Genomic DNA, 21,041 nt, shown 5'->3' on the forward strand with positions numbered 1-21,041 from the left:
GTGAACTTATCTGGGTTAGTCACTAAACCACGTAGGAGGGGTCTTCTATTAGGAGGTTTATCACTCACTCTGAGTGAACTTATCTGGGTTAGTCACTAAACCACGTAGGAGGGGTCTTCTATTAGGAGGTTTATCACTCACTCTGAGTGAACTTATCTGGGTTAGTCACTAAACCACGTAGGAGGGGTCTTCTATCAGGAGGTTTATCACTCACTCTGAGTGAACTTATCTGGGTTAGTCACTAAACCACGTAGGAGGGGTCTTCTATCAGGAGGTTTATCACTCACTCTGAGTGAACTTATCTGGGTTAGTCACTAAACCACGTAGGAGGGGTCTTCTATCAGGAGGTTTATCACTCACTCTGAGTGAACTTATCTGGGTTAGTCACTAAACCACGTAGGAGGGGTCTTCTATTAGGAGGTTTATCACTCACTCTGAGTGAACTTATCTGGGTTAGTCACTAAACCACGTAGGAGGGGTCTTCTATTAGGAGGTTTATCACTCACTCTGAGTGAACTTATCTGGGTTAGTCACTAAACCACGTAGGAGGGGTCTTCTATTAGGAGGTTTATCACTCACTCTGAGTGAACTTATCTGGGTTAGTCACTAAACCACGTAGGAGGGGTCTTCTATTAGGAGGTTTACCACTCACTCTGAGTGAACTTATCTGGGTTAGTCACTAAACCACGTATGAGGGGTCTTCTATTAGGAGGTTTATCACTCACTCTGAGTGAACTTATCTGGGTTAGTCACTAAACCACATTCCTGGAATCCCCCCTGGGCCAGATGCGGGCCAGAGTCAACTACTGGAGGGAGGGAGGCTGAAGACCCAGGGGTGGGGGTTGGCCAGTGCACAGCCAAATATCCATTTGGCCAATCAGCCTCTTCCTTGAGAGGGAGGGGCGGGGTTAAGACTATGGCGAGGAACTCAACCCTCTCTGGTGATTGGTTGATCCTGTGAAAGAGAGGGACCCAGAGAGCCGACCCACGACTGGAACGGACACGGCCCTGGTCTGGCTCAGATCCGTCGCCGACGGCAACGTGACGCTGGCGGTGTTCCGAAAGCACGTGAGAGCACACAGGAACATGGCCTTGTCCAATCAGACAGGAGCTGGCTGGAGTCCACGCAGCCTCGTCCAATCACAGAGAGGAGGGGGCCGAGGTCAACACAGCCTCATCCAATCAGAGATGGGTTTATATAACAAGGTAATCTGTGAGACGCACGTCTCTTTAGCAGTTTCATTGTTTTTATTTATTGACACCTGGTTCCCGTCGCTGTCAGACATGTGCAAATAAATACTGGAGAGATAATACAAAACAAAAACTTTATAGATATATTCTTGAGTCCAACAGCTCTTCAGAAAACATGTTTATTTATTTTGTTTTCGTTTCTTAAATAAATATGATTCTATGCATGTTCACATCTCTTCTCCCCCAAACAGAAACCCCTAAAAACACTTTTGTTTGTTTTGTCTCCGTTAATGATCTGAGCTCCTCAGAGCGCAGTTCCTGTCAGGTCGGTCCCTTGGCATGGCTCCTGCCCACAGCGCCCCCTTCAGTTCTGGAGGGGATGTGGGGGGGATGGGTGGGTGGGTGGGTGCAGTAACTGCATTCCGCTTCACATTCTCTGTGGTTTAGGAAAGAAAGATGGTGGCCCCGGGGGCCGAGCCCCCCAGTCGACTGGGTGGGGGGGGGGGGGGGGGGGGGGGGCGGGAAATAAAAGCCCCCCCCCCAAAAGCCTCGCTTTAAAAGAAGAAAAAAAAAATAACAGAAACAAAGAGGAGGGGAGTAAGAGAGGGAAGGAAGGAGAGAGGGAGTAAGAGAAGGAAGGAAGGAGAGAGGGAGTAGGAGAGGGAAGGAAGGAGAGAGGGAGTAAGAGAGGGAAGGAAGGAGAGAGGGAGTAAGAGAGGGAAGGAAGGAGAGAGGGAGTAAGAGAGGGAAGGAAGGAGAGAGGGAGTAGGAAAGGGAAGGGAAATAAGGGGGGGGGGGGGGGTATTTTGGGGTAAAATGAAGAGTCCTCCCCCTGGAGGAGTTGAGAGTTTGTTTTCCTGCATGTTGATCCAGATAGTGGTGCGCCCGTGCAGGAGGCTGGAGGGGTCGGGTGCTGGGGGGGTCGGGTGTGGGGGGGTCGGGTGCTGGGGAGGTCGGGTGCTGGGGAGGTCGGGTGCTGGGGGGTTGGCCTTGAGAGCCTGGACGTGCCAGGGCTGGTGGTCTTTACACCTTGATGCATGTGTGTGTGTGTGTGTGTTTGTATTAATGCTGTTTGTGTGTGTGTGTGTGTGTGTGTGTGTGTGTGTGTGTGTGTGCGTCATGTTTAAGAGTTGTTTGTGGCGTTCTCGTTGCTGGGGGAACTGGAGGAGGATGAGGAGGAGGATGAAGGGGTGAAGTTCATTCCTGATAAACCCGGTGGATCCGTGGCTGTGTTCTGACCACTCAAGCTCTTCCTGCACACGGGACATGTGTCATGCTGAGAGAGAGAGAGAGAGAGAGAGAGAGATGATGAAGATGGAGAAAGAAACGGGGGGAGAAAGAAAGAAGAACATCAGAGTAACTCAGATGGAAAACCACATCACATTCCCATAACATAACCCTGTGCACCACATCACATTCCCATAACATAACCCTGTGCACCACATCACATTCCCATAACATAACATAACCCTGTGCACCACATCACATTCCCATAACATAACCCTGTGCAGCACATCACATTCCCATAACATAACCCTGTGCACCACATCACATTCCCATAACATAACCCTGTGCACCACATCACATTCCCATAACATAACATAACCCTGTGCAGCACATCACATTCCCATAACATAACCCTGTGCACCACATCACATTCCCATAACATAACATAACCCTGTGCACCACATCACATTCCCATAACATAACCCTGTGCACCACATCACATTCCCATAACATAACATAACCCTGTGCACCACATCACATTCCCATAACATAACATAGCCCTGTGCAGCTCTAACAGTAGAGCCCAGCCACCCCTCCAAATGAGGGAGCTGACATCTGCCCAGGCAGCCAGGATGGCTCTCCTGGGAGGGGAGAGGGGAGGAGAGGAGAGGGGAGGAGAGGAGAGGGGAGGAGAGATGGTGGTGTAGAGGCAGTAAACACCAGCTGCTGTTGCCACCGCAGACAGACAGACAGACTAACTGACTCGGCCATGCAGGTCGCCACACCTGTGCTGCCATCACTGCACCTCTCCTCTCTCTAGCTGTGCAGACATCCCTCCATCTCTTCTCTTCTCTCTCTCTCTCTATCATCCCTCCATCTCTTCTCTTCTGTCAATCAGACTCATCCCTCCATCTCTTCTCTTCTGTCAATCAGACTCATCCCTCCATCTCTTCTCTTCTCTTCTGTCAATCAGACATCCCTCCATCTCTTCTCTTCTCTTCTGTCAATCAGACTCATCCCTCCATCTCTTCTCTTCTCTTCTGTCAATCAGACTCATCCCTCCATCTCTTCTCTTCTCTTCTGTCAATCAGACTCATCCCTCCATCTCTTCTCTTCTCTCTCTCTCTCTCTCTCTCTCATCCCTCCATCTCTTCTCTTCTGTCAATCAGACTCATCCCATCTCTTCTCTTCTCTTCTGTCCATCTACAACCCTTTCTGTGGAAGCCTTTCATCTCTAACACAGATCTTTTTGTGTCTCTCTCTCTCCAAATGTATGTTCAGGTTACGCTGAATCTAACTTTCATGCGTGTGCACTCTCTAAATTACATATTTACCATACTATGACAAACACTCTTGCACACACACACACGCGCGCACGCACGCGCGCACACACACACGCACACACACACACACGCACGCACGCACGCACACACACACGCACACACACACGCACAGCACCTGTGTCCTTACCTGTTCCAACCAGGGTACTATGCAGTCGTTGTGGAAGAGGTGATTGCAGGGGAGCTGCCTGACGCTCTCTCCTTCACTGTAGTCCTCTTTACACACGGGGCACTCTTGACCAGCACCTGGGTTAGGGTTAGGGTTAGAGAAGACAGAGAGACACTGAGACACATCTAGACTAGGGCTGAACGATTAATTGCATTTGCGATTTAATCGCGATATGATAGAACGCGATTTTCTAACCGCAACGTTCGCGATTAAAAACGTGATCTTAAAAAAAATAAAAAAATTATAATTTTTTTTTTTTAAGATGGTAAATTTTGCCCTATTTGTTGTTCTTGATTCTGTAATAAGCAGTTAAATAAAAAATGTAATTGTGGGAAATAATATTTTACACTAAATGTATCTAATATTGTGTTGGTCATCATTCATTACGATTTGTTGGGAAAAAAATTAGGATAAAACAAAAAAAAATCGCATATTAAATCGCAATCGCAATATTTGGGGGAAAAATCGCAATTAGATTATTTCCCCAAATCGTTCAGCCCTAATCTAGACCAGCACCTGGGTCAGCAGTGGTCAGAAGTCACAAGTCTTTTTAGACCAGCAGAGGTCTCTTTAGCGGCCCCTACACCTGACTTAAGGGTACTGCTAACAGACAGCATCTGATGTTGGACATGTAAGACGCTGTAAGGACCATTACTTCATTACTTCATTACTAGGCCGTTTATCTAGATCAGGGGTTCTCAAACTTTTGCAAGCTGGGCCCCCCCAAAGCTGGTTAGGGGTAGTTGGGGCCCCCCCAGCGCGCGGCCCGCCGCCACCACCCTCAACTACACCACCTATCTATCTATAGATAGATAGATAGATAGATAGATAGATAGATAGCATATTGTTATTGATAGGCCTGACATGTCAAGGTTAGGCTATTGTTAGGCCCATACAGAAAATTATTATTTTTATATTATATTCAACTATTTATTATTATTATTATTATTATTATTATTATTATCAGTAATAGTAGGCCTATTAGTAGGCTATTCATTATTATCACCATCATTATGTTATTATTATTATAATTAATGATTATCGACCAATTATTATTATTGTATTATTATCATAATAATAATTAGTGTTATTATTGCTATCATTTGGATACTGTTATTATTATGGGCCTCTTGTGATCTTTACAAAAAAAATCCTACAGGTCTGTCAATGTGAGACATGAGCCTGCTTTGCACTGCAAAGGTTCTCAAATCTTGGGGCAATGTTTGACAAACATATCCTCAGGTCATCCTCGATCTGTCCGCGGTTGCGGTATTTAGTTTTGAGCGCAGTCAGTCTTGAAAAGCCTGCCTGGCACAAATATGTCGACGCGAAAAGGAGGCGCATTTTTAAGGCTATGACGCAAAGCTGATCATTGCTATCCAGAATGACGAAATAGGGGAGATGCTTAAGTCTACTGTCACTCTTCAGCTGCCCTTTCATGTCTATTGACAGCTCGTCTGCTGAGCAGAGAAATGGATCCCGAACTTAGGCGAATGAACGGTAGTCCTCTTTGAAATAGGACCCAAACTGATTTCTGATATTCGGGGTGATACAATGTCATTTGACATAAGTATTGCGCTGAGTTTAGCTCCTATTCTACACGTCTTGCGCGGCCGGCAAAATCCGTGTTTCGGCAATTGTATGGGGTTGGCCAAGCTTAGCAATTCTATGAGCAACTACATAAGATGCCTCCAGACACTGCTTGGAGATGGTGGTTCGTTGTTGCTGGAGGCCATCACGTTCATGTTTAAAGAAGTCCACAGGCTTCTCTTTCTGACTTTTACGAATCAGAAACGTGTCCATAGTTGTGTTTGTTTGCTGATACAGTGTGTGTGAAGTTAATAAGGTTCTAATTTCAACGTCGTGTTCTTGTATGTGTGGTTGTGAACGACATGGATAAGGATAAGGCTGTGCTAGGCAATGATTCCAAACAAAACTAACTGTACACAATGTAGACAGGGACAGCACAAAATAGTATTCAAGTGCTGGTGTTTTATTTGTTGCAACACGGTGGATGATACAAAAATGTAAAGGTAGGTGTTAAGGAGAAAAGGGCTAGCTGCAGTTGGAAAAAGGTAGCTAGCTAGGCTAGCTCTCGGGGCTACGAGCTTTTTCAAAAGACTGGAGCAAATTACTCCTTAGAATAGGCTACGAATAGACCTACTGCAAGCGCAGTAAGGTATTACTAAGGAAGGAGTGAGTCTTTAAAAAGACTGTTTATAAAGCAATGAATATCTGAATGATACAGGAAACAAGAGAAATTGAACAAACTGCAGAGTCGTCTCAGGGTGAGCGCTTACCAATGCCTGCGGTTTTTTTTTATACTCGGAAACTTAGGTTCAACTCGCGTTCAAATGATAAAACTCCGTTTTGATTGCTGGATCAGGAGCAAAACCGTATTTGATTTTTTTGGGTCAGTCCAGCCCCTTGCATTTCGCCACTGAGGGAGCTTTCACTAACCAGTGACAGGTCGGACTTAGTTTTTTTTTTTTCTCCGTCTGTGACATCGCGCCCCCCCTGGAGAGTGTTCGCGCCCCCCCAGGGGGGCGCGCCCCCCACTTTGAGAACCACTGATCTAGATATCCAAACGAGACACATGCTGCGATGACATATGAGGAAGTGCTGCTCTATGCTGGGCGGCTGGAGTGACAAGACTAGTCTGTAAGACGATACAAATGGGATTTACTTTATCAAGCGAGTGATTGAAGGATGAGGCCAAATTCTACACCATCATAAAGCACTTAACACTGCGTTTCTCTGCAGATAACAAATCTGAGGTATCATGACGTTCATGTGTAGAAAAGGAAAAATAAATATAGAAATGAATGACTGAATGACGTGGGTGTGTGTGTGTGTGTGTGTGTGTGTGTGTGTGTGTGTGTGTGTGTATACACTCACCCACGTGCTCCTGTGTGACCTGGATGGTGGGGAGGCTCTTGATCTTATCCCTGTCAGCTGGAGGAGGCCCCGTGTTCTCAAACTGATTTAATAACTACACACACACACACACACACACACACACACACACACACACACAAAGAGACGGTGTCATAGGGAGGCAAGAGTGCACGCACACAAAGTCACACACCACTGTAACTACGACACCGAGTCAGTAACATACATGCACGTGGACATACATGACACACACACACACACACACACACACACACACACACACACACACACACACACACACACACACACACGTTGCTTTTTCTGCCTAGTAGAGCAGGATGAGGACTCACTTGTGTGATGATGGCGTCTAGTCCGTTGGCACCCCAGGCGTAGTCCATTGGGTTGGAATGAAGCATGCCCCTGTGAACAGCACACACACACATCACACATCACACACATTACACACACACATGCCCCTGTGAACAGCACACACACACATCATACATCACACACTACACACATCACATCACATCACACACCACACACATCACACACCGCACAACACCACAGCACTGTGAACACCACACATTCAGACCAACACCACAGCACTGTGAACACCACACATTCAGACCAACACCACAGCATCCCACACAAGCCTGCCCCCCCCCCCCCCATCGCTAACCATCGTTTCCTCATCTTCCTGTGCTAACTTAGAAAAAGTAGCAAGATATAATAACTTTAACAACCTGCATATTGTTGCTTTTTACATTTTAAAAATGCCAGGTCAACCTTTAATGTTGAGGATTGGTCCCTTCTCTACACAAGCCAGAGGCATGCAGGTGGGCACGTACCATGGTCCCATGCCCATGTTGGGCATAGCTGTCGGCGCGATGATTCCATTCACTAACTGCTGAATGATTCTAGAAAGAGGAGACAACGTGTTTGTTAGCTTTTTGAATCAGTCTTCTTCTCAACCACAGAATGTAGCCATATCTCTGTCACATAAGCCTGTGTACAACTAGTACTTCACTCGACCTTACAGTAGTTACATTCCAGCACTTTTTATTTCTTATGTAAAGTAGTATTTATTGTTACACTAGGTCTCTATTGCTCGTAGTTTGATTGTTCTCTCCTTTGTAGGTCGCTTTGGATAAAAGCGTCTGCTAAATGACTAAATGTAAATGTAATGTAAAACTTCATATGGCTGGCTCTGTCAGATAAAGTCTTCATCACAGACCAGAAAAGCCTGTAGACGATGGACACTCAATCCCATTTAAAGTCTACAGTCACTGTTTAACTATAACTAATCAAAATTAAACATAAAAGACCTAATCTGATAACCTAACTGCCTAACAGTCACTGGGCACCACGGCACCCTGCAGAGCGGCCTGGCACGAGGCTAACTATGAGCTTACCCCTCTAAAGTGGGCACTCCCTCGTGCCCCCGTGACCCCTGTCTCCTGGGGACGTGTCGCCCGCGTGGTTGCCGAGCGCCGTACCGTTGCCTTGACGCCATCTCCCTCTCGCGCCGGTTCTCGGCGTCGCGGTTGTCCTCGGGCGGCTGCATCCCTGGCGTGAGGCTGAAGCCGTCGTCGAAGATGCCGAGGGCGAACTGACCGTAGCCGTGCGGGAACGTAAACAAGTGCTGGTCCACATTCTGTCCACAGGGTGACAACACACACGTGTGTGTTAATACAAACACAAAACTAACATTTACAAGGCTAATGATCCTGCTATTAATAACCAGTAATAGCTACAGCTGCTACTACTACCAACACCATCATAACGACTCCAACTAGGAATAATTATGATGATCTCTGATCCAGAACAGTGCAGCTAAAATCCTTTCTGTGCTGTTCAAAATAAAGGACATAATCCGCTGACGACCCATGGCATGAAGAAGCATTCTGCAGACATCTGCAGACACCAGCACAGCGGCCCCGGTGTCAGCCATGATGGGGTCTACTCTGGTGTCAGCCACGATGGGGTCTACTGTGGTCTCTGGTGTCAGCCACGATGGGGTCTACTGTGGTCTCTGGTGTCAGCCACGATGGGGTCTACTGTGGTCTCTGGTGTCAGCCACGATGGGGTCTACTGTGGTCTCTGGTGTCAGCCACGATGGGGTCTACTCTGGTGTCAGCCACGATGGGGTCTACTGTGGTCTCTGGTGTCAGCCACGATGGGGTCTACTGTGGTGTCAGCCACGATGGGGTCTACTGTGGTCTCTGGTGTCAGCCACGATGGGGTCTACTCTGGTGTCAGCCACGATGGGGTCTACTGTGGTCTCTGGTGTCAGCCACGATGGGGTCTACTGTGGTCTCTGGTGTCAGCCACGATGGGGTCTACTCTGGTGTCAGCCACGATGGGGTCTACTGTGGTCTCTGGTGTCAGCCACGATGGGGTCTACTGTGGTGTCAGCCACGATGGGGTCTACTGTGGTCTCTGGTGTCAGCCACGATGGGGTCTACTCTGGTGTCAGCCACGATGGGGTCTACTGTGGTCTCTGGTGTCAGCCACGATGGGGTCTACTGTGGTCTCTGGTGTCAGCCACGATGGGGTCTACTGTGGTGTCAGCCATGATGGGGTCTACTGTGGCCTCTGGTCTTCCCAGGAGACACAAGACTAGGGATGGTCATGACTCTGCTGCTCTCTCAGTCAGTCAGGCTCTTGCCCCTGCCCCTGCCCCTGCCCCTGTGACTAAAGCATGGCTAAAGCATCATGTCTGACACCTACTGACTCTGGAGTGTGTCCAGCCATCTCCCGACTCACAGCTCTACTCTACCTCATCAGCTAGCGGAGCTCCTCACCTCAAACATGGGCCGTGGCCAGCGTCACACACACACACACACACACACACACACACACACACACACACACACACACACACACACACACACACACACACACACACACACACACACACACACACACACACACACACACACACTTTCTCTCTAACACTGGGGGAGATCAGGGACTCACCTCAAACGTGGGCCGCGTCACACACACACACACACACACACACACACACACACACACACACACACACACTCTCTCTCTCTCTCTAACACTGGGGGAGATCAGGGTGATGGAGATAATTTCCAAACACTGTTAATGACTTAAGAATATAATAATCAAGTGCCTTGTATTATTAATTCCTTGTATGAATCATGTGCTTATGAAAACAGAAACATGGCTTTTCTGTGTTTCTGCGCGTGTGTAACTTAGAATATTAGGTGCCACTTAGTCTGCATATGTACAAGAGCATGTTTAGACCAGAAGTGATAAGAAGGGTCGAACTGTGCTTCTTCCAACCTTGCAAAACTTCCATCCTTGCCTCGGACGTGAGAAATCCACCACGTGATTATCCCTACTGAACGCTAAACTTCTGTCTATATAAACCTTGTGTGATGTGTTTATCATTGCTTCACTTTCAGCCTTGTGCTGGGAGTGAGCCCGGTTGCAATTGTTGTTTGTCTAATAAATATACTTATATGCAGCTCCGGAGTCCTGAGGTAACTAGGGTGAATTTTCACCTATCGCAGGGACTCACCTCAAACGTGGGCCGCGTCACACACACACACACACACACACTCTCTCTCTAACACTGGGGGAGATCAGGGACTCACCTCAAACGTGGGCCGCGTCACACACACACACACACACACACACACACACACACACACACACACACACACACTCTCTCTCTAACACTGGGGGAGATCAGGGACTCACCTCAAACGTGGGCCGCGTCTGGTCACTGGTGGAGGCTGTGGAGGAGGAGGAGGAACCATTCTCGGCGCTAGACAGGAACCAAAAGGAGAGGAATAGTTCTCTTTAGGAGCTGATGGTCCCTGGTGAGTTTAGGTGTGGGAAGGTGCAGCAGAATTAAATATTAGGACACATACAAACTACACACAATAATCTACACCATCGTTAAAAGGGTGCTCAGGAATGAACCTGAGGGGTACTTCAGTCATCTTATCTCCAAAATCAATAGTCTAACTCTTTTATAATGAATTCTATGTTCAGTTATTCTGTTGGATCTTACTAGTGAAGAAGAAAACGACCTTTCACTGAGATTTTACAGCTTCAGCTTGATGTTCTAGGCCTATTACAAAACACATATGCAGAAAAAGCATGTTTTATACATTTAAAGCGCGGGTGAGAGCAGTTAGCATGTTTTATACGTTTAAAGCGTGGGTGAGAGCAGTTAGCATGTTTTATACGTTTAAAGCATGGGTGAGAGCAGTTAGCATGTTTTCTACTTCTAGCACATTCCCACCAAACCCAATGCAAAGCAGCAGAGGAGCAGATTCAAACTGTGAGGACGTAGCAGGATCTGGGCCCTTCTAGCCAACGGATTTCTAGGATGTGACTTAGCTCAGTCAGCTTCAAGAACATCTACGGTGTTCTCCAGGGCACTCATGTACAAGGCCTTGCAAAGACTGCATACTAACGACTACATACTAAAACATAGGGTACACACAAAGACTGCATACTAAAACACGGGGTAAACACAGGGTACGCACAAAGACGGCATACTAAAACACAGGGTACGCACAAAGACTACATACTAAAACATAGGGTACACACAAAGACTGCATACTAAAACACGGGGTAAACACAGGGTACGCACAAAGACTGCATACTAAAACACAGGGTACACACTGCATCCTAAACACAGGATACGCACAAAGGCTGCATACTAAACACAGGGTACGCACAAAGACTGCATCCTAAACACAGGATACGCACAAAGGCTGCATACTAAACAAAGGGTACGCACAAAGACTGCATACTAAAACACAGGGTACGCACAAAGCTTGAAAGCTGCGTACACACATATGCGCACGCAAGATTCCACGCACATATTCTTTGTACATCTCGATCCACGAGAACTTGAGCTCACATGCAGGAGCACCACTCTCCACCCTCTCCTCTCCCTCAACTCCCTCACTCCTTATAAAACACTAAAGAACATGAACTCCACTCCTTTCAATACACTAAACAATATGAACTACACTCCTTTTAATATGCTAAAGAATATGAACTCCACTCCTTTTAAAACACTAAAGAATATGAACTCCACTCCTTTTTATACGCTCAAGGCTATAAATAGGCCCAGGCCACCTAAACTAAATGGCAAAAGCAAGCAGCAAACCAACCCAAAAGGGCATGTCAGCGAATGCCAGGTGGAAGTGCTCTTATCGGGTGTAAGGGCAAGGAAACGGTTTATTTGGCCGTTTGTCATCCGACATGAATTCCAAAAGAACCCTGGTAGATTGGCAGTGTGTGGCAGAGTGTGGCAGTGGCTATCAGTGCAGTGGGGTCAGAAAGCCACACTAAATCATCCTCGGCCAGTCTGGGAGTTGGCGAGGGGTGTCAGCAGTCGCGTCTTTAACCAGGAAACCACAGGGAAGAATATATCAAAAGAACTGCACACATGAATTACAAAAGTCCAACATCAAACTAATCGTGTCCCAAGAAGCCCCCCATCTCACACCCTGTCACCCGAGGATAAATTAAGGAGTTGATCCAGGCCACCTTGCCATTATATTAGTCAGACGTACTTCTGTTAACAAAGTCCAATTCTACGTCTGACGTTGCCTTCATGTGTGTGCAGTCAATCGCTACGGTTACATGGGGGTAGGTGGCTCTCACTGCCAACTGTGCTTTAACGCTAGCCTGGTCAACCGCATCATATCAGACACACCTGGCTGACATACAGAGGATGCTGTCCCACCCTTTATACACCTGGCTGACATACAGAGGATCCCATCCCATCCTTTATACACCTGGCTGACATACAGAGGATGCTGTCCCACCCTTTATACACCTGGCTGTCATACAGAGGATCCCATCCCACCCTGACCGGCCTGCCAGTTCCCTCTGGGATGCCCCTGTTGCCATGGAGCCCAGGGTGGTAAGCACTTGTACGGGACGGGGAAATGCCTGACTCCTGGCAGCATCCAACTCTAAAGCTGAACCCAATTCAGCACAGACTTCCAAGAGGATAGCTGTTGGAAATCTGAAACGGGCTCATCATCATGGGACAAAAAATAAATAAGTCTTTTAAAAATCGCTGCTTTCTCTAAATACACATTCTCTTTTAATTCTGCCATTGGCAGCCATTAGCAATATCCTCTCCTAAGGCTAAAGCTGCCATTGTTATTAGACTTTGTATTGCAAAGCATAACATTTGCGCATACAAGTCTACTTTTTTAACTGTACACCTTGGTGTGCCATTACTTCAAATAAGGCCCAAGTGCCAATACTGTGTAACTCATTTTGAAGAGTAATAGTTTCCACACTAATGTCAATAGCTGCACTGCTTAGCCTCCGAGTTTCACCACAACTTTTTGAAATGTGCGGACGCCAAACATGGCATGAAAGATGGCATGCGCAACGTTTTTATGTGTAGGCACTACGCAACGCTACTCCGCGAGGCCGTAGGGGTCGTAGGGGTAGGCACAGAGCAGCGTAAAGACTAAATGAAGAACAACTTGTTTGAATGTTAGGCTAAAAACATCACATACCTCAGCAACAGCTCTGAAGCAAAGTGCCCATTGAAGCAGTGTGTGCAGGTGTGGTGCCTTGAGGCTGCTGTATGTTTCACCACCTGTGGTACCCGTTGCTAAGCACTCTCCTAACGAGATGAAGATGCTGGTTGTGGCAGGCATCTCCGCGGGCCAAATCCTCTCCCTGACTTTCCCCTTATCTGGTTGCACGTCCCCTGCTGGGACACACACAGCACTGAGACCCTGTGCTCTCAAACCAGCCGCCAGGCCGACGGAACTGGTGTCTCCATCTGGAGCGGACAACCGTGGGTTAAAGTGTGTCTCTATCTTCACAACCGTGGGTTAAAGTGTGTCTCCATCTTCACAACCGTGGGTTAAAGTGTGTCTCCATCTACTCAACCGTGGGTTAAAGTGTGTCTCCATCTGGAGCGGACAACCGTGGGTTAAAGTGTGTCTCCATCTTCACAACCGTGTGTTAAAGTGTGTCTCCATCTACTCAACCGTGGGTTAAAGTGCAGGTTAGGAGCCACACGGCCCGGGCAGCAGCTGCCTCTGGAGTGGATCTGGCCCTGATCTGGCCCTGATCGAAACCCTCATCTCACCCTGATCTGACCCCAAATCCGTTGGTGTGTGCAAGCGAGGGAGGACCTAACCCTGGACGATCTAGCCCTGATCGAACTCTGATCTAGACCTGATCTAACGCTGATCTGGACTGGATCTAACGCTGGACCTGATCTAGACCTGATCGAACCCTGATCTAGACCTGATCTGACACCAAACCCATTGGTGTGTGCTTGCGCGTGCATGGGAGGACCCTGACATACTAAAAAAGTGGCATGCCCCTTATTCCAGCGATTCCACCCACCCATTTTTAGCTGTGAATGTAGGGCAAGGCAAGAGGAGCCAGTGGGATACCTTGTTTCATCCAGCAGTTCCTCAATGAAACCCGATTCACATCGTGGACAGGTATATTCCTGAAGGGAGAGAGAGGGAGACAGAGACAGAGACAGAGACAGAGAGAGAGAAGACACTACTGTGAATTCTGATAACTAATAGTAAAGAACACTGTGTCACTCAGGTGTAACAAAACAAGAATATTCAAATTAAATTTGAACTCAGTTTTCTTCATATATATATATATAGCGCCATTACATATCCCAAGGCCAGAAGTCCTTAGAGTTAGAGCAAGCACACAGGCGATAAACACAGGCACATAGAGACTTGTGGGAAATACCACCCTTGTGGGTTTGACATGTCACAGTAACATGTCACTGACAGCTTTCGTGTGGGTAATTCATCATGGTAACGTTCCATAGCAGATAACAAGGAATACACTGAAAAGGGGAAGGCCTAGATCTCAAGTACAAGGAAGTGTGTTACAGACGCGGCGCAGACCTACGCGTACTGGCTGATTAAGACTCACTGGGCCGACATGAGGAACAAAAGCCAGGTGTTTTCGGTAATATTCCTATAGTAGCGCCACCTGAGTCCGCCTAGGGCTTGTATGAGGTTCCGTGCGTTCTGAGCTCATTCTAGAGCCTGTAGAAACAATGGCGGGGCATAGGGATCGCCGCACGGGGAGTTTAAAAGGGACAGTATTGACAGCATTGTTTACATACCGCATGCATTGTTGTGATGGTGAATAGAGTCATTGAGGTGATGTTGTGGCAACGTATTAGGCAAACATCCCATGTCTTGCAGTGCAGTTTTGCCAATTAGGGTCAGATATTACTGGAAAATGATAATATAGGTAATTCTATGAGCGCTGCCTGAGCGCTAACTAAGCAACTGTGAAACATTGGATAGCGGCTCGTTTGCTCCAAGTGACACCACGCAACAGTTTCATTATCGTGCAGAAATTGAATACTGGCCGTGGACGAGGTGGCAACGAGCGCTCAACCCTTAAGTTACATAGGTCAACTTAGTTACATAGTTACATATCAAACTTTAGCTTACGGCCATTCTAGCCAAGTTAACTGTGATTTGGCTTGCAACAGCCCAAATCTTCACTTGGTAGTGTTCACAGCATATCACAACACTGAGCACAACATAGCTTGCTAACAGATGACAAGTCAGCTTGATGATCCGTTGAGCTGGACAAGTCTGTGGATCTGTGTAGCGTTGTCCATCAAGTTCACTAGCATTTAGCCTACGTCTCACTAAGGTATGACTCGTTGCCAGTGGGGGATTTTCGGTTGTCAGCTTGCAAAGTTAGCGCAATAGCTAGATAGCAAGCTTACTGCCAAACGTAACGTTAGCTAGTGGTGGCCAACAATAACGTTAACCACTGATGCAAAGGGCTATCTGTTGTCCGGCTGTCAAATTCTGTCCCTCTTTCAGAAATGTTTTCAATGTTACATTACTAGGCAAACGTTAGTGCACAGCAGAAAACTATTTAGGTAACCCAACGTAACCTAGTTGGTTAAGAAGTCTAGTCAGTTTGTTAGCAGTCTGGCAGCTTGTTTGGTGAGCAGCCTTCGGCATCAAATCAAGGGTGAATTAAGACATAAAGTCTTATCACCTGTCTATACTCGAAGCGTTTCGGCATTCCGGAGAGTGCTGCCAAAGAAAGTTTCTTACCGGGAGACGTGGACTAATCTCTTCTGAGCATCGGTGACAGAAAAACCGGCAGGGCCGTGGGGGAGCTTCCGCCATCTTCTGATACACTGCGGGACTCAAATCAAGATACAGAGAGTACGGGTCACGGGAAGGGACATAAACCGCACACAAAGACACAGGACGAGGGAGCTGCGTTCTATCGAGTGCATAAAGCGCTCTCTTTTTTTGCTTTAGGCTTGGTAGTGGATTGGCGAATCTACACAAAGTGCCTTGGTTTACACTACGTGTGTAACTATTGCTATTTTTTGTTTACAGGTTTAAACGGTGTTTTCTTAACAATGACCCCGTGAAGCCTAAAAGTAAAAAGAAGAAAGAACATTAACCCGTGAAAAGCGTTCACCTGTGTCCATGGTATGACTATGGACACAGATCGATTAAAAAAATATAACCTTGTGGAATCAATAATGTCGATTTCTAATTTGTTCTGAGCATGAACTATGTTGTAGCGCCATCAACTGGACAAATGTATTTCTTGTTTTCCGGAAGACAGGAGGAGAGACCGGAAAAGGATTCTGTTTAGGACGTGTGTGCTCGTTGTCTTTGTAACACAGCGATGGATTCGAATGACCCAGGTAGAAGTTTCAGCAAATTCATCATTTAAATATTGACTAAGTACATGCACATTTACCAATAATTTCTTGTTGGGATACAGCAGGTAGTTAAGGCTCTGTAATGTCCGTGTTTTAGTTACTTACTACGCAGATAGCAAAAGCTACTAACCTTAGAGATAACGTTACAGCTAAAGACTGGCCAGTTTGCTACCTGTGGCTAATCAATGTTCCCTAGCAACATCGAAGATCTTTTTTTCCTCAGTGCTGTTGAGCTCAACTCAATAAAATGTACTTAGAGCGACAATATTTTCAAAATCAGTTCATGCAACTCGTTCAAAATGAAGTGACATATTAAATAGATTGCTTTGTGACCTAGCTTGCTAAGATAACTTTAGCTAAAACAACAGAGATGTGGGCGGCCCGCAATATATATCTTTTTTTTAAAGGAATGAAGTATGACGTTTTCTAACCGAGGCTTTTGAATGACTAGTCAGCGTTGTATGTATTATATCTAGCTGATGTATGTGCAGGTTGGTAGGAATGGGACTGAAATACTTTAAATGAAGAGGTCTGTCACTGTGCTGTAAGGGTAACGCCAGCTACTGTGCGCTTGCATGTATTTCATGCACAACACTACAAATGCGAGGTATGTGTGTTATGGCGAATCAGTGAAGGCTGTTTAGGGGTTGGTAAAGGGCTGTCGTTAGGCTAGATTTCTTTCGGGGAGTTCTTTAATAAATCATGTTCAGCTTTCATTCATAGATGTTCAGCACATCAGCCCAGACAGACAATGCTGGAGCTCAAAGGTTAATCATAATCACGTTGTGACAGTATAGCTGCGATACCCACTGTATGGTCTGTACATGTTTCCGGCATAGGATGATCATTGACTCGCATTGACGTATAGTAACTAGCTCCATTAGGTTTTTTTTTTTTTTTTGACTGATCATTTCTATTTGATTAGTATGAATACAGATATTTATATAAGTGAATCTTGTATGTCATACATATTTTTTGATTACCAAGGGGGTATTTTAACATAGTAAAGCTAATAAGCTTTCTCTGCTTGTCCCACTTTCTCCATGACAAGTGACAAATAAGGGCTTGGTATTGTAAAGATGCCATGAATGCCATGTAAACATGCAATACAATATGTAGAAGATCCCTATGAACCCTGTCTGATTAGAGGCTTCGTGCCCTCAGAGTTTAGTGGTGGTTGTGTGGCACGGAGCGGGTATCCTCTGCGGTGTACTGCCGTCTCAGTGTCTTGCCTTGTCTCCTGCAGAGAGCTATACGTGGAAGAGTAGGATGAGTGCCAACATACGCCGTCAGGAGGAGCTAATCGCTCAGAAGAAGAGGGAGATCGAGGCCAAGATGGCCGATCAGGCCAAGAGGAACCGGCCTGCCCCTGCCAAGCCCCTCCCTGTTGCTGCTGCTGTCAGGTGGGTTTGAGGTGGTGGGGCAGCTGAGGCTCCTGGGTGGAGGTGGAGGTGGTGGAGGAGGTGGAGGAGGAGGTGGTGGAGCTTGATGAAGATGATGTTGATGTTTCTCAGCTTCAATGTTTATTATTTGGTTGGTTGCTTGATTTTTTTTTTTTCTTTTCCCAGCATTCCTAGCCCACATGGACCCAACAACAATAAGTTTCTAAATGACGGCAGCTTCATGCAACAGTTCATTAAGATGCAGAAGGACAAACCCAGCAGCGATTCAGGTTGGGCTTCAGTCAGTCTTTGCTTTCTAGCTCATAGCTCATGTAGGCATGGTATACCCCATGTATGTATCTTGTACAAACCCGGTTCAAAATCACTAGTAGTCATTAAAGCCCCTTTCACATACTGTTAATGTATCATTAAAAATAACATAGGATGGATAACAAATTTACATTCCCACTCAGTCGCACTCTTCCATAACAGTAAGGTCACGGGTGTCGTATAGTCCCACCTGACTGTATTTAACGGGATGCTGCGGAGCGCAAAGTCCGCCAGACGTGTAAAACATGCAAGGGCTCACGCTAGTGAACCTAGCTATTAACTATGCTAGCTATTTCTAGCTTAGGGAACAATCTTAACAGTTGGCAGTTGCTAGGCTGTGTTAATAAGAACTAATTAGCTGCTAAGTTAAACTGTTCAAATGTATTTGGGGTCCAAGCAGGAAGTTCATTGATGTTACTATGTCGCCAGGGGATACCGTTTTGCTTCCACTCCAACACCATTACAGAGATATAGCGATAAATACACATCCTGCAGTATGAGTGGAAGCAGGGTATAATAGTATTGTATAGTACTGTTTAATAACAGTATACTATAATAGTATTGTACAGTACTATTTAATAACAGTATACTATAATAGTATTGTACAGTACTATTTAATAACAGTATCACTTCTCAGAGGTTTGCTCACCTGTAGTTTGCGGGGGCCCTGTGGGTTAAACACTTCAGTTCACTTCAGTGCTTAGTTGAGACTGACCCTGTACCCCAACCCCCCCCTCCCCCCTCCACAGGTGCCAACAGTGTATCCAAAGCCCCCCCTCTGTCGCCCAGCCAGGCCCCCACCACCAGCCTCCCGTCGGGGGCGCAGAAGAAGAACATCCTGATCGGGAAGCGCCCGGGCCTGGGCATCAGCAGCATGCTGAAGAGCTACACGCAGGCCAAGAAGGCGCCGTCGCGGCCCCCGCGGCCCAGCATCTTCACCGACGACGACGAGGACGAGGGGGACCAGGAGAGCATGGACGTTCACTTCCTGGAGCTGAAAGGTAACCCCGCCGCCTGTGGTTGGCCTGCGGCCGGTCCCCGTGACCTTAGCGGCCGGTCCCCCGTGACCTTAGCGGCCTCCGCGCTGTGGAGTGTGGCTGGGTACTGATAGCCTGCTTAGTTTCCCCCCCAGAGGACCAGGACGTGCGCTGCATCATGGACAAGCTGGCCGGCTTCGTGGCCGAGGGAGGAGCCCAGCTGGAGAGGAAGGCCGTAGAGGACTACAAGGACAACCCCCTCTTTGCGTGAGTCACACTCACTCACTCATTCACTCACTCACACACACACACACGCACACACACACACACACACACCTGTATATACATGCCAGCAGAACAACCCCCCCCCCCCTCACACACACACACACACACACACACACACACACACACACTTCATACACACACTTTTATATACATGCCAGCACAACTAATCCTACCCACATCCCATACACACCCACACAGCATACACACCCACACAGCATACACACCCACACAGCATACACACACACACAGCATACACACACACCCCAGTATATTCATGCCAGCAGAGTTAATCCGTTTCCAGTGGCTAGTGACTGAGTCCTGCACGTTAGTCTCATACTGTCTTGCATATGTTGATTGAGCATCCACAGCCTCTACTACTACAGTTTCTTGTCTTTAATGGAGAATAACGTTTCTCTCCCCCCCCCCCCCCCCCCCCCCCTCTCTGCTGTAGTTTCCTGAACGATAAGAACAGTCGAGAGTATCTGTACTACAGGAGGAGAGTGGCTGAGATCAGGAAGGACAACCCCAAGCCTGAGACTCCCGCGCACCCACCACAGGCTAATGGTAAGACTGTACACTGCAGTGGATGAGACACACACGCACACGCACACACACACATACACACGCACGCACGCAGAAGGAATTAACATTCTTCAACACTGTGTGTTTGTATCCTGAGGAAATGTCCCGGTTTAAAAAAATATACAAGCAACAGAAATGGAAATAATCTTTAGGAAACTCTGTCAGGAACTGTGATCAGTAACCTGTAAGATCAGTTCCGTTAGTTCTGCCAGTTTGCCTGATCGTTCCTAAAACGGTTCCTTTCGGGATCACAGCCAGGAGTCTAACCTCCCATTCCTTGTCTATTTGTGACCCATTCCCCACTCTCTGCTTGAGGAATGCTCTGCACTCTCACAACACTCCGTCTGTTGTCATAACAAACACCTCCCCCGTTGTCCCCGGTAACTGTCACCAGGGGAAGCATGGCGGGTGGCCCCTGCCTGCCTGCCTGCCTGCCTGCCGGGTGGGCGTGCGCGGCCTGTAGAGTGCTAAGTGACTGACTCTGGTGACTGGCTGTGCGTGCTCTGTGAGTGGTAGGGTGCCGTGGGCCCCAGTACTGACAGGCTGCTTAAAGTCTCCCCCTCAGTGGACCGCGACACCCAGAAAGTGGCCCAGAAGCTGGCCCGGTTCGTGGCCGACGGCGGCCCGGAGGTGGAGGCCATGGCAGCTCAGCACAACAGGGACAACCCTGCCTTCAGGTGAGGGGGACGCATGGGGGGACACACACACACTCACACACACACACATACACACTCTCTCGCACACACACACACACACACACTCACTCAACCCTGCCTTCAGGTGAGGGGGACGCATGGGGACACACACACACTCACACACACACACACACACACACACACATACACACACACACACACACACACACACACTCACTCAACCCTGCCTTCAGCTGAGGGGGACGCATAGACACACTCACTCACACACACACACACA

General features: G+C 47.4%; 2 protein-coding genes across 5 annotated transcripts in view; one reads left to right on the top strand and one right to left on the bottom strand.

Moving 5' to 3' along the window:
* Positions 1-2,130: 2,130 nt before the first annotated feature.
* On the bottom strand, positions 2,131-16,144 carry LOC105909243 (E3 ubiquitin-protein ligase RNF126-like). Of its 2 annotated transcripts, none has more exons than XM_031563112.2 (9): positions 15,924-16,144; positions 14,259-14,317; positions 10,558-10,624; positions 8,322-8,479; positions 7,674-7,742; positions 7,173-7,242; positions 6,826-6,919; positions 3,889-4,004; positions 2,131-2,467 (listed from the first exon to the last, which is right to left on the bottom strand). In XM_031563112.2, exons 1-9 carry the CDS (start codon positions 15,996-15,998, stop codon positions 2,315-2,317), a joined length of 861 nt encoding a protein of 286 aa, XP_031418972.2. In that variant the 5' UTR covers positions 15,999-16,144; the 3' UTR covers positions 2,131-2,314. The 2 variants fall into 2 exon arrangements, with proteins under 2 accessions (XP_031418972.2, XP_031418971.1); XM_031563111.2 differs by having other exon boundaries at positions 2,135-2,467; positions 8,238-8,479.
* Positions 16,145-16,214: 70 nt separating this feature from the next.
* LOC105909230 (SURP and G-patch domain-containing protein 1) overlaps positions 16,215-21,041 on the top strand; it is a 17,757-nt gene continuing 12,930 nt past the window's right edge. The window contains exons 1-8 of one of the 3 annotated variants that reach the window (XM_031563105.2): positions 16,215-16,313; positions 16,453-16,534; positions 17,799-17,955; positions 18,121-18,224; positions 19,014-19,265; positions 19,385-19,508; positions 19,978-20,090; positions 20,662-20,785. In XM_031563105.2, coding sequence (XP_031418965.1) covers positions 16,516-16,534; positions 17,799-17,955; positions 18,121-18,224; positions 19,014-19,265; positions 19,385-19,508; positions 19,978-20,090; positions 20,662-20,785 — 893 coding nt within the window. In that variant the 5' untranslated portion in view covers positions 16,215-16,313; positions 16,453-16,515. Of the gene's footprint in view, positions 16,314-16,409; positions 16,535-17,798; positions 17,956-18,120; positions 18,225-19,013; positions 19,266-19,384; positions 19,509-19,977; positions 20,091-20,661; positions 20,786-21,041 lie in introns of those variants that run through there. The other 2 variants (XM_031563103.2, XM_031563104.2) reach the window with 2 other exon arrangements.

Source organism: Clupea harengus, chromosome 25 (genome assembly GCF_900700415.2).
Source record: "Clupea harengus chromosome 25, Ch_v2.0.2, whole genome shotgun sequence".
Classification (NCBI taxonomy): Eukaryota; Metazoa; Chordata; class Actinopteri; order Clupeiformes; family Clupeidae; genus Clupea; species Clupea harengus.